Here is a 13776-nt window from a genome sequence, read left to right as displayed (position 1 = left end):
CTGCCATCCTCAACCTTGGTCCAAATGAACTCCCTACTTACATTAATTTTGCCTCTGTTTCTTCCTTTAGGTCAATGTCTCTGGCATAGCTGGCAGGGTTCAGAGCAACATCAGACCCTTACCCCACGATCACCCAGAGTCTCCTCACGGACTTGCTACACGAACCCACCGTGTTCCCCTAACTCCAGAGGTTTCACTGGGTACAAAAGGGTGAGTCTATCTGAATCTGGACCTCCCTTCCTTTAGGTTGAGGTCTAGGGTTTTGGGGGGCTTCTTTTTAAACTCTCTCATTTAAGATCAAGGGCTTCCATTTCTGTCCCTGGACAGGAGATTCCGGCAAATGGTCCCGCAGAGAACTCCTGCTTTCTCTGCCTCTGCCTCAAGGCAACAGGTTCGGCTTATGGTCTCGGCCATCCAGCACCAGTGGTTTTACTTTCTCTCGTTCTAAAATTACCTCACATGCTTTAAAACTTGCATCTGTTTCCTACTTATTGTAACTTGGAATCGTCTTTTTATTTGTGACCAATTCCTGCTAGTTTCAAACCAATAGGTGCACAAGGGTGAGTTCTCTTGCCCCAAAGTTAAGGGATACTTGCTCCCTCTGAACCCAGCTGAGCGCTCTCGGGGACTAGAGACTTTCTGGACATTTGCTCATGACAGGTAAGTGTCTCCCTGAAAGAAGAACACCTTCTTCCGAGCTTGCAGCTGCATCAGTGGACTCGTCAGTTAAAAGAAAACCAGAGGAAAACAGCTCCCAAGAGAAATGTGGCTGCTGTGAAGGGCAAAAGGGGCCTTTTCCATTTCCCCTTATTGACTCCCAGAAGTGAATGTGTGGATAGAGAGAACGGACGTGTTCCCCCACCGACATCAGAGCCACTGTCTGTCCTTAACTCACAGTAAACTGGACAAGGTGGGGACATCTAACCAACCCATGACTCCTTGTAAGTCCCAACCTCTAGGAGTTCCAATAGAGCCACTTAGCGGCCTTCATTCCTCTACTGCTTCTTGGTAAAGATTTCTTGGAACTCTGTAATACCTGCATTTCCTTTTACTCCACACCTGGAATGCAGAGAAAAAGTTGTGCCCACAGGTACCCTGAGAAAAATGAGATGTCCAGAAGATAAGCCCGGGATGTTCCATGAGGGAGGAAAATAGCCACATTTTCTGTCTCGTGTAATGCGAGGGAAATGCCTACTAAAGAGAAACAGCGATAAGGCTGCCCCCAAAAGAATACACAAAAGAAAATTCCAAATGAAACCGTGAGGCCTGACGTACCTTCCAGCGGCCATATCTGTCAGCCAGGAGGCCAAAGAGGATACTGAAGACCATGTAGCCAAAAAACACCATCTGCGGGCGGGAGGGAGACAAAATGGTTCTCCAAGTCGTTTTTAGACGTTACTTCACCCCATGAGCCATTTGCACTAGAAGTAGGCTGGAAATACGTGAGGAATGGGAGTTAATTGAAAGAACAGGGTTTCACAAAGCGCTTGCTTGCTCCTGACACACTTTATGTTCAGGATTTTTTTTTTTTTTTTTTTTTTTTGAGACGGAGTTTCACTCTTGTTACCCAGGCTGGAGTGCAATGGCGCGATCTCAGCTCACCGCAACCTCCGCCTCCTGGGTTCAGGCAATTCTCCTGCCTCAGCCTCCTGAGTAGCTGGGATTACAGGCACGTGCCACCATGCCCAGCTAATTTTTTGTATTTTTAGTAGAGACGGGGTTTCACCATGTTGACCAGGATGGTCTCGATCTCTCGACCTCGTGATCCACCCGCCTCAGCCTCCCAAAGTGCTGGGATTACAGGCTTGAGCCACCGCGCCCGGCTTATGTTCAGGATTTTAAAGGCAGGAGTTTATGCTCCCTGTTAGCGGATCCCACTCAATCTCCTAACAAGGGAGACACCTCCCCGCAATCCCCCCCTCCCCGCCCCGCAGGTGGAAACGAGGTCCTCGGAGCTGCTACAGGACAGCTTCGGCTCCATTCCGATGTGTACTTGTGAATTTCCACTGTAACTTTTAGAAGTCTCCATTCATGCTCTGCCTTATTCAACACACAAATTGGGATGACTAGAAGCAGTCTCCCTTTATGACAAACATTTCTTTAAACACCAAATGCAATCACTCATTTAAAAAACTCTTCAGAACATATATAAGTCCTAAGATAAACCTACTTCTTTTCCTTGCTCGTTCTCACAATGGCCTGCCCTCCCCTGGTAAAATTCAAGGACCTGGGATTTGCCCCCAGGGTGTTATTTATTATAACTGCGCCTCTCAGCTCCTTCTTTTCCTGCCTTCAAGCAGCTCAGGCTTCACTGCAGCCCTGACTGACGGCCTCCAGGGCAATCGAAGGAATGCTGTTAGCTCACATTTCTGGGGAAAACAAACCAGACACGGCTCTGTTTCCCTTTAGCTGTCGCTGTTGTGCTTTTTTTCTCCTTCCCTCACTCTTCAGAGGGAAGACACAAATGCCTTTCTCCCACACGGAAGCATGAAAAATTCATCGTATGTATTCCTGCACGACAAAAGCCGCGACGGGGCCCCGTGCGCTACACTTTCTAGGGCAGAAACGTCAGTAGCCCCGTTAGACTGTGCAGACAGAAACCTGTAAGCTCGCGGGGGCTCCGGTTCTACGTCTCCCCCCTTCCTTCCCTCGCCCCCAAGCCTCAGTGGCGCCCCCTCTCCCGCCGGCCCCGCCCCCGCCCTACTGCGCCCTTCTGCGCTACCCGCCACTCTGCACCCGGAAGACGTCCTCCTCGGCTCGCGCGCCCCACGTAGGGCGCACAAAACCCTCGAGCGCTCCTGATCCTGCATTCCGCACGACCCTGACCACCCTCCATCGGGTGCGCGCCTAACCCTCGAGCGCCTCTCATCCTCCATTCCGCACGACTCTGACCCCTGCCCCCGATCGGGCGCGCGCCCAACCCTCGAGCGCCCATGATCCTCTATTCCACACAACCCTGATCCCCCTCATCGGGCGCGCGCCTAATCCTCGAGCGCCCCTGATCCTCTATTCCGCACGACCCTGAACCCCCAACAGAGGCGTACCAAACCCTCCAGCGCCCGGAATCCTTCACCCCTGACCCTCCGCGGGACACCCGCCTAATCCTCCAGCACCCCGATCCTCTATCCGGCGCGTGCCTAACCCTCTGGCGCCCCTAATCCTCCATCAGACACGTCCCTGACCGTCTATCGGGTGCGCGCCTAACCCTCCAGCACCACGTATTCTCCATCCGGCTTACTCCTGACCCTCCGCGGGACACGGGCCTAATCCTCCAGCACCCCGATCATCTATCGGGCATGCGCCTAACCCTCCAGCACCGCGACCCTCCATCGGGCGCACCCCTGACCCTGCACTGGGTGCACGCCTAATCTTCCAGCATCCTCAATCCTCCATCAGGCGCACCCTAGCCTCCTAACGCCCCTGATCCTCCATCGGATATGCGCACGCCCCTGACCCTCTCTTGTGCGCTTCTCCCCTCCCCCGCATGCTGCTCCGGCTTCCCCCAACTCTTCCTCCTACGCCCTCCTTCCCCCACCCCTCCCCCCGCTCGACCCTTCCCCCAACACTCCCGCACTCAACCTTCCCCCTGCTCTCACATCCCGTGCGCTCGACACTTACCCCACCGCCCCAACCTTCCCCCTCAACCCCCGCACTCGACCTTCCCTCACCCCTCCTCCACCCCAGTGGTCGACCACTACTCCCCACCCCCCAGCGCTCGACCTCTACTTCCCACACCCCCGCTCGACCCCTACTCCCCCTCCACCGTGCTCGACCCCCACTCCCCACCCATCCCCCCACCGACCGACCCATTTCCCCCCCCCCCGCCCGCGCTCAACCCCTACCCCCTCCCCCAGCACTCTCGCCACATCCCGAGGGTCAGCTCTTTTCTGCAGGTGCTTGTCTTTAATACGAAACATGACTCTTCTGTTTCTGATTTAAGTACCACATGAGGTGTTTTTCAGCATTAACTCTGACTCACAAAACACAAGAGCTGTCATAGCTCCACAATCCTTCAGTTTCCTCAATTAACAACTGCTCAGAAAACGGGGTTGCGGGGCCCGGGAGACGGTAGCAAAGTTGCTCATTAGCCTGGCCCTTCCGTTAGCAGAACTGTTCCCAGGAAGCTCAGGAACAGGGCCAGAGTCAGGCGGGCTAAGCCCAGATAGGAGGACAGGAGGAGCCCAGAGCAGGACACAGCCTCGCCTCGGGCGAGTTCAGTTGCTTAGAGAGGTCTTCGGAGCTGTGATGGCGTTAAGGACAGAGACTGCGGACCTGCCAGAAGGAGCCTCTGTAGGTACCGTTAGGAAACAACACAAATGCAGCCAATGAAAAGTGAGCTGTAAATATCGCATTTACATGTGTATGATGTACTAAAAAAAAAACTGTATCATGTAATTTTATAGTAACAAGTCAAATGCCACACGTGGATCTCCAGCATTCTCAAGGAACTAAGTAAGACGTGCATATATACAAACCAACTGAGGTGCAGATCAGTTAGAATTAAATACAAGGTTAGCCGGGCGCGGTGGCTCTCGCCTGTAATCCCAGCACTTTGGGAGGCTGAGGCAGGCAGATCACCTGAGGTCAGGAGTTCGAGGGCAGCCTGACCAACATGGAGAAACCCCGTCTCTACTAAAAATACAAAATTAGCCGGGCGTGGTGGCACGTGCCTGTAATCCCAGCAACTTGTAAGGCTGAGGCAGGAGAACTGCTTGAACCCAGGAAGCAGAGGTTGCGGTGAGCCAAGATCATGCCATTACACTCCAGTCTGGGCAACAAGAGCGCAACTCCATCTCAAAGAAACAAAAAGCAATATAAAGTTATAGAGTCACCCTAAAGATGCAAGGATTGGCAAGTAACACTTTGATGAAAGCCATGAGGACCAAAATGGAGTTAGGCCACCCTACCAAAATGGGATCATAGGCAACAGAGGAGGGGTTGTCATGCACACGTGCCTTGCACAAAAACTGCACCCAGGACTCTGAAAACCACAGCCTTGCAACAAGACCACTGATTCCTTGAGCCCAGGAATTCAAGGCCAGCCTGGGCAAAAAAAAAAAAAAAAAGACTGCTTCTGCAAGGACAATATCCAGCCTGTTCAGCCTTGAACTGATGCCACTGTTGTTACTGATCCTTGTAGCCAAGGACAAGTATTTCAAAATAACTTATATAGCCTTCCTCATTTTGCCTTTAAAAAACTCTTGCCTTTCCTTGCCTTCCTGGGTACACCTATGGCCAGGCCATGGTTCACCACAGTACAGGAATTCCCAAATTGTAATCCCTATCATTCCTTTCCAGATAAACTCATTTCTCTGGATAGCTGCTCTGTTATTTTAGGTTGACACTTTCTAAACTGTAATTGTATTTTATACATAGGAGAAAATGGAAACCAATCGAGTCACTTTATTACGAGTCTAAGGAAACACCTTGTTCTATTTCTAAAATTTTTCTATATGATCTGAAACACCAGAAGAGACACCACTTCAGCAACTAAGATGGGCCCCAAGGTTAAGTAAAGGAACGTTATCTACAGGTCAAGGGTTCAGGGCCTGGCAGGCATGGCAGATTTCTGAATTCTCTGAGATACCAAGCTGATTTACCACCCAGACCACTAGAGTCCTGACTGGCCAGAGGACCAGCCTTACAGACATTCTTTTCTGATAAGCCACTGCAGACCTCAGGCCAGTTTCAGAAGCTGATACAGGCAGTGCACAGTGTTTATGTTCTATAGTTCACCTTTTGATATAAAGAGCCAAATTCCACCTTATTTTACTGCTAAAACCCTGCCCCAAAGTGAACAAGTGATGTATGTTGCATATATGCTTACCTAGTCTGCATGTAGGCTCACCTCGAAGATACATACAGCTTTGCCCCTAAACCTGCCAAAGACGGATGAGGAAGGGATAGGCTTGTGGAACATAAAGCCTAACCTGTCCTCCTCTTCCAAGAGAGAGCACCTTCAGTGCACCGGAGACTGTCTCTTCCATGCTTGCAAATCACTACTGCCAATAAAGCCGTTCTTGCTATTAGTTAGCCATCCTGCTGGTCTTTTGGACAACAAGTATTAGGGCTTTAAAAACAGAAAAAGGAACCAGGGCACCAAAATTAATAGCAGGAGGGTTTTTTTTTTTTGTTTTGTCTTTTATTTTGAGACAGAGTTTCACTCTTGTTGCCCAGGCTGGAGTGCAATGGCACAATCTCAGCCTCTGCCTCTCAGGTTCAAGCGATTCTCCTGCCTCGGCCTCCCAAGTAGCTGGCATTATAGGCATGTGCCACCACACCTAGCTAATTTTTTTTTTTTTTTTTTTTTTTTTTTTTTTTAGTAGAGACAGGGTTTCTCCATGTTGGTCAGGCTGGTCTCGAACCCCCGTCCTCAGGTGATCCGCCTGCCTCGGCCTCCCAAAGTGCTGGGATTACAGGCGTGAGCGACCACACCCAGCCAACAGGAGTTTAATAAGTAATGCAAGATGTCAACTTCAGTTCCCTATAACAGGAGTTTTAACAAGGGAAATGGAACTAAAATAATATAATGGGAAAATGAGGATGGGCATGGTGGCTCACACTTATAATCTCAGTATTTTGCGAGGCAAGCTGATCATGAGGTCAAGAGATCAAGACCATCCTGGCCAACATGGTGAAAACCCGTCTCTACTAAAAATACAAAAATCAGGCTTGGTGGTGACCACCTGTAGTCCCAGGTACTTGGGAGGCTAAGACAGGAGAATCGCTTGAACCTGGGAGGCGGAAGTTTCAGTGAGCTGAGATTGTGCCACTGCACTCCAGCCTGGTGACACAGTGAGACTCCATCTCAAAAATAAAATAAAAATAATGGAAAAAATAAAACTTCTTGGGACTTCCAAACTCATTATACCAAAGAGGAGGTTAAACCTGAAGATAGTCACGCAACACTGGCCATCCTTTTCCCAGATGAATAGCTGTTTCTTTACAATCTTACATCAAAGCACTATATCCATCGGCCAGCCCCTCACCCCACCAAAAATTCTTTGCTGGCCTTGAAACCTTCAAGATCCATATCCTCCTACAAAACAAAGACATGTCTATTTTAACTTACGTTTTCAATCTAAGTCTAGCTTCTACAACTAACATCTATCTGTTAGATTTCACACTGATATTGTTGGTGGCAAGCTCATTTTCCCAGGTGCAGAAGATGAGATCATTTTTCCACCTACCCTGAGATGTCTACATAATTGATGGTCTCCTTAATCCCCTTTTCTTCCAGTGTTCACCTCATCTTATATAAATGTAGATTTACTGGGCATTAATTAAAATCTCACAAAAATGTAACCATTTGTCTCATTGGCTGGCTACCCACCGCTTCCTACATACTTTCTTTCCTTTAAAGAATATAAGCCAGGCACAATGGCTCCGGCTTATAATTCCAGCACTTTGGGAGGCCGAGGCAGGCGGATCACCGGAGGTCAGGAGTTCGAGACCAGCCTGGCCGACGTGGTGAAACCTCATCTCTACCAAAGCTATGAAAATTATCTGGGCATAGTGGCGGGTGCCTGTACTCTCAGCTACTCAAGAGGCTGAGGTATGAGAATCGTTTGAACCCAGGAAGCCGAGGTTGAAGTGAGCTGAGATCACACCACTGCACTCTAGCCTGGGCCACAAGAACGAACCTCTGTCACACACACACAAAAAAAGAATATAAATCTTGAGTCACCCAGAAACCTCTGCTTCAAGCTACAGATGTTTCTGTGCAACTGGTGTTCTTAAAACCACCACTGCAAAATTGAAACGGAGTCAGTGAAAGCGATCTGACCTGCTGGACGTTACATTCTTCCCAGTCATGCCCTCAAGCTCTGGCTCGATAAACCTCAGCTGAATGAGATTTTTCCCTCAGTATCTAATTTAGGTTAATAATAATAAGGGCAGATTTTTAGATGTGCTATGATTGGGCAGACAACTGGAATCCAAACTTCCTACTCTCCAAAACAAAGCAAAACACAATTGGGCAATACCATCCATTATCTGAGAGAACTAACCAGTTCCTCCGGTGAGGGGGACTTTTCCCTGGTACCCCCTAAAGATTAAAATTCACAGGTAAGATTTAAGGCAGGGAGTGACAGGGAATCCTCTTACCCTGCCACCTTCGGGGGCTACTCCTTTCCACACAGCCTTGTAAGCTTAGGGGGCAGGAGGAATCCTTCTAGAATTCACCACCAGCTTCAGACTAACTCTTACTATCTTACAGAATTTGTCCCCAAGGCCTCTGCCAACTGACTGCTATCCCTCCGCCCATCATAGTCTACTTACCTCCCTGACACTCCCTTTAGTGAGGATTTGAGCACCTGGGCTCCTCTTTCTATTCAGTTGTTGGGGCTCAGAAAGTGATACAACCATGACTGGCACTTGTACAGGGCAGGACTCTCTTGACCAGATTTCCTTATCTGGTCAAGGAAGCTTGGTTCCGAAAGGAATGCAGCTGGGCCAGGGACAGTGACTCCGTTTGTCATTCCAACACTTTGAGAGGCCTAGGCAGGAGGATCCCTCGAGGCCAGGAGTTAGAGACCAGCCTCTTCAAATTAGCCAGGTGTGGTGACCCACATCCCAGCTACTCAGGAGGCTGAGGATTATTTATTTATTTAAATTCATTTTTATTTTTATTATTTTTTGAGACAGAGTTTTGCTCTTGTTGCCCAGGCTGGAGTGCAATGGCGCGATCTCAGCTCACCGCAACCTCCGCCTCCCAGGTTTCAGCAATTCTCCTGCCTCAGCCTCCCGAGCAGCTGGGATTACAGGCATGTGCCACCACAACCCACTAATTTTTTTTTTTATTTTTAGTAGAGACGGGATTTCTCCATGTTGGTAAGGCAGGTCTCGAACTTCCCACCTCAGGTGGTCCGCCTACCTCAGCCTCCCGTAGTGCTGGGATTACAGGTGAAAGCCACTTCACCTGGCAGGTGAGAGGATTCTTTAAGCCCAGGAGTTCAAAGCTGTGACAAGCTGTGATAATACCCTGTGGGGGTATTATCTTGCCCCAGACTTTCCACCTAGTCACCTGAGGGCAGCTCCCAGAGATCACCCCGGGAAATTCATCTGCATAACAACTTTTGTTCCTCTGCAACTCCCCGCCTCACCTCCCGGGTCCATCCATTCTCCCTAACGACTTATTGCTCCTCTAAAGAATCTTTGCCCACCATCCTTCTCCCCTGTGAAAAAGGTTATATATGTTCCTGTATCGCACTGTGTTATTGGTAATTACTCTTGTGATTCCTCCCTGCTACGCCCATCAAAATAAAATTTTGTATGCCTCATTTCCCGTGAATCTACCTTCTATCCGTTGATTTTCAATGAACCTTTGGAAGGTGACGAGAAGTCTTCCCTTGGCACCTACAAAGTCCTGTCTTCATTAAAACCAGCTGCAATACCCAAATAAATCAACCTTTCCTCACCTGCTAGTTGCAAATCTTTGCAAAAATTGTAACGGTGAGCAATTATGACAGTGAACAAGATCCAACCTAATGAAATCATTTTAGCCTTTAACTTCCAAACTGTCCTTGGTCCTTCCTGGGCATGGGCCAAGCTAACTTTGGAAGAAATTTAGTTTATAGTTTAGATGATAATAGCTCTTCCCAAAACTAAAACATCTTTATAGAAGTAATAAAAGGCCACCAGGTTAGGATTGTGAGAGGGGCCTGAATTCTGTTAAGATGTAGGCTTAAAGGATTACCAGCCACTTTACAACCTTTGTTCTGAAAGTCACAAGATTCGCAACTTCTCCAATTACTCCTGTAAATACTACTACTATTGTAGAACCTAAGATTGCCTCTTGAGACATCTTTTCAGACTTTTGCGTTTTTGATGACAGGATGACTCCACCCGGACCCATGACGTCCTGACTCAACTGGTCCTGTGCCCTCCTCCGCAAAAGCAGACTCAGCATACAAGATCCATTTTCTACACCCCTATGAGTGCATTCCCAACCAATCGGCAATATCCATTCCCTAGCCTCCTGCCCACCAAACGATCTTTAAAAAAACCTTGCCTCCAAATTTTCAGGAAGGCTGATATAAGTAATAATAAAACTCTGGCCTCTGGTTTAGCCAGCTCTATGTGTATTAAACACTTTATAGCAGCTCCCCTGCTTGATAAGTTGGCTCTGTCTGGGCACTGGGAAAGATGAACCTTACGACAGTCATACCCTCACTGGCCTTCTACCCTGCAGCTTCATCTCCTTGGAGTTCTTAGAAAACTGACCACATCCTTCCTTAAAGCCTTCCAATGGCTTCCCGAGGGAATGTATTCTCTTACTGGGTCCACAAGGGGGCGTAGTTTCTAAGGCAAGAACTTCCCAGGGCCATATGTTCTCCACCTCCCATCGATCTGCATCCAGGAGATTTAACAGTTTGTTTAAATTTTGCGGATGCGGAAGAAACTAAAAGTCAGTCCATGGGAAGTTCTAAGGAACTCCTTTCATTGGCCAGGGGTCTTAGAGAAGGCGGGGGTTGCTCCCAGGTTAAAAGTTCTCTTCTGGGCCAGTCGCGGTGGCTCACGCCTGTAATCCCAGCACTCTGGGAGGCCGAGGCGGGTGGATCACAAGGTCAAGAGATCGAGACCAACCTGGTCAACATGGTGAAACCCCGTCTCTACTAAAAATACAAAAAAATTAGCTGGGCATGGTGGCGCGTGCCTGTAATCCCAGCTACTCAGGAGGCTGAGGCAGGAGAATTGCCTGAACCCAGGAGGTGGAGGTTGCGGTGAGCAGAGATCGCGCCATTGCACTCCAGCCTGGGTAACAAGAGCGAAACTCCGTCTCAAAAAAAAAAAAAAAAAAAAAAAAAAAAAAAAAAAAATTATTCTCTTCTTCTTACACACCCCTTCGGATTCCACATTTGTATCTCCTTCCATGAACACTCCATTCGTGGAAGTTGTTTTTCTCTGTCCTGGATTTCCCCTCTGGAGTCCCCTTCCACACTCTCTCGTGGATGCCTGTCTTCCCCTCCTAAACTCCATCTCTCTCTGTTCCCTTCCACTCAGTGTGGAAGCTGCTTTCCTCTCCTGGATTCTCTCACTCCCTGTGAGAGTTACCTGTTTCTTTCTCTCTCCTTCTCCTGTTTCTCTCTCTAAATAAATCACTTTCTACAAACACTTTTGAGTTCGGCATTTACTGCGCACCGCACCGTGATCCCCTCTCTCATTCTTGAGAGGGCAGGAGACCAAGAACCTGGAGAAACATCCTCTCAGGGGAGCTGAGAGCACCCTGAACCCCAGTATTACATTCCCACCCTCCAACATGCTTAAACATCAGGAGCCTCTTTTAATATCAAAGATTTTGCAGCCAGGCGCGGTGGCTCAAGCCTGTAATCCCAGCACTTTGGGAGGCCGAGGCGGGTGGATCACGAGGTCAAGAGATCGAGACCATCCTGGTCAACATGGTGAAACCCCGTCTCTACTAAAAATACAAAAAATAAATTAGCTGGGCATGGTGGCACGTGCCTGTAATCCCAGCTACTCAGGAGGCTGAGGCAGGAGAATTGCCTGAACCCAGGAGGCGGAGGTTGCGATGAGCCGAGATCGTGCCATTGCACTCCAGCCTGGGTAACAAAAGCGAAACTCCATCTCAAAAAAAAAAAAAAAAAAAAAAAAAAAGATTTTGCAAAGCTCTGTGATAGAAGGTGTACTTTCATACCCATCTAATCAGAAATATATGACCATAAAGTCAGTAATACTATTAATTTTTGTTACACAAAATGGTCATCTGAAAAACTGTCATATGTATTTGCATCGCATTTTTGTTTGCTTGCTTTGAGATGGAGTTTTTGCTCTTGTTGCCCAGGCTGGAGTGCAATGGCATGATCTCAGCTCACCACAACCTCTGCCTCCTCCAGGGTTCAATCTATTCTCCTGCCTCAGCCTCCTGAGTAGCTGGGATTACAGGCATGTGCCACCATGCCTGGCTAATTTTATATTTTTAGTAGAGATGGGCCTTCTCCATGTTGGTCAGGCTGGTCTTGAACTTCCAACCTCAAGTGATCCGCCTGCCTTGGCCTCCCAAAATGCTGGGATTACAGCTCTGGGCCACTGCTCTCAGCCTTGTGTCACATATTTTGGATGGAGAGCTTATATGTGTTTGGCCCAATGTTGGGGAGCAGTGGCTATAGAATGGAATTTACGCTCAGCAGGTGGGGTGTTTCTGGCCCTGCTCACCTCTGCAGTTTCACCTCCTGTCACTGCCTCTGACTATTTAGATGATGTGATACTGCTTGTAGTAATCCCAGCACTCATGCATACAGTGTCCACTGGCACTTAACTGGTACTTAATAAGTACTTTTTGAAAGAATGATATATATCTTCAATTCCATTTTCTTTTTCTTTTCTCTTTTTTTTTGAGACAGAGTCTGGCTGTGTCACCCAGGCTGGAGTACAGTGGCACGATCTCGGCTCGTCGCAACCTCTGCCTCCTAGGTTCAAAGATTCTCCTGCCTCAGCCTCCTGATTAGCTTAGGACTACAGGTGTGTGCCACCATGCCCAGCTACTTTTTTGTATGTGTATTTTTAGTAGAGATGGGGTTTCACCTTGTTAGCCAGGATGGTCTAGATCGCCTGATCTCATGATCTGCCCAGCTCAGCCTCCCAAAGTGCTGCGATTATAGGCATGAGCCACTCACCATGCCCAGTCTTCAATTCCATTTTCTAGCAAAACCTGATGTGCAACTTACAAGGCTATTTTTTTTTTCTTTTTTTTTCTTTTCTTTTTTTTTTTTTTTTGAGATGGAGTTTCACTCTTGTTACCCAGGCTGGAGTGCAATGGCGCGATCTCGGCTCACCGCAACCTCCGCCTCCTGGGTTCAGGCGATTCTCCTGCTTCAGCCTCCGGAGTAGCTGGGATTACAGGCATGCACCACCATGCCCAGCTAATGTTTTGTATTTTTAGTAGAGACGGGGTTTCACCATGTTGACCAGGATGGTCTCGATCTCTTGACCTTGTGATCCACCCGCCTCTGCCTCCCAAAGTGCTGGGATTATAGGCTTGAGCCACCACGCCCGGCCTTTTTTTTTTTTTTTTCTCTGAGATGGAGTTTCACTCATCACCCAGGCTGGAGTCCAATGGCATGATCTCACCTCACTGCAACCTCCATCTCCCAGGTGCAAGCAATTCTCCTGTCTCAGCCTCCCAAGTGGCAGGGATTACCGGTGCCCACCACCATGCCCGGCTAATATTTGTATTTCTAGTAGAGACAGGGTTTCATAACTTTGGCCAGGCTAGTCCTGAACTCCTGACCTCAAGTGATCTGCCTGCCTCAGCCTCCCAAAGTGCTGGGATAACAGGCATGAGCCACTGTACCAAGCCAATAAGGCTTTTTTTTTCCCCCCTTTTTTTTTTTTTTTTTTTTTTGAGACAGAGTTTCGCTCTTGTTACCCAGGCTGGAGTGCAATGGCGCGATCTCGGCTCACCGCAACCTCCGCCTCCTGGGCTCAGGCAATTCTCCTGCCTCAGCCTCCTGAGTAGCTGGGATTACAGGCACACGCTACCATGCCCAGCTAATTTTTTGTATTTTTAGTAGAGACGGGGTTTCACCATGTTGACCAGGATGGTCTTGATCTCTTGACCTCGTGATCCACCCGCCTCAGCCTCCCAAAGTGCTGGGATTACAGGCTTGAGTCACCGCGCCCGGCCTTTTTTTCCCCTTTTTTGAGACAGAGTCTCACTGTGTCGCCCAGGCTGGAGTGCAGCGGCGCAATGTCAGCTCACTACAGCCTCTGCCTCCTAGGTTCAAACAGTTCTCCTGCCTGAGTATCTGGAACTAC

The 13776-nt window shown here is 48.7% G+C and overlaps 1 protein-coding gene across 2 annotated transcripts in view; it reads right to left on the bottom strand.

Moving 5' to 3' along the window:
- SVOPL (SVOP like) overlaps positions 1 to 13776 on the bottom strand; it is a 114541-nt gene that overhangs the window by 76339 nt on the left and 24426 nt on the right. For both annotated transcript variants that reach the window (XM_003929748.4, XM_010340366.3), the window contains exon 5: positions 1276 to 1347. In XM_003929748.4, coding sequence (XP_003929797.2) covers positions 1276 to 1347 — 72 coding nt within the window. The remainder of the gene's footprint in view (positions 1 to 1275; positions 1348 to 13776) is intronic.

The sequence above is a fragment of the Saimiri boliviensis genome, chromosome 10 (assembly GCF_048565385.1).
Source record: "Saimiri boliviensis isolate mSaiBol1 chromosome 10, mSaiBol1.pri, whole genome shotgun sequence".
NCBI lineage: Eukaryota > Metazoa > Chordata > Mammalia > Primates > Cebidae > Saimiri > Saimiri boliviensis.
This window is presented reverse-complemented; position numbering and strand designations above follow the sequence as displayed.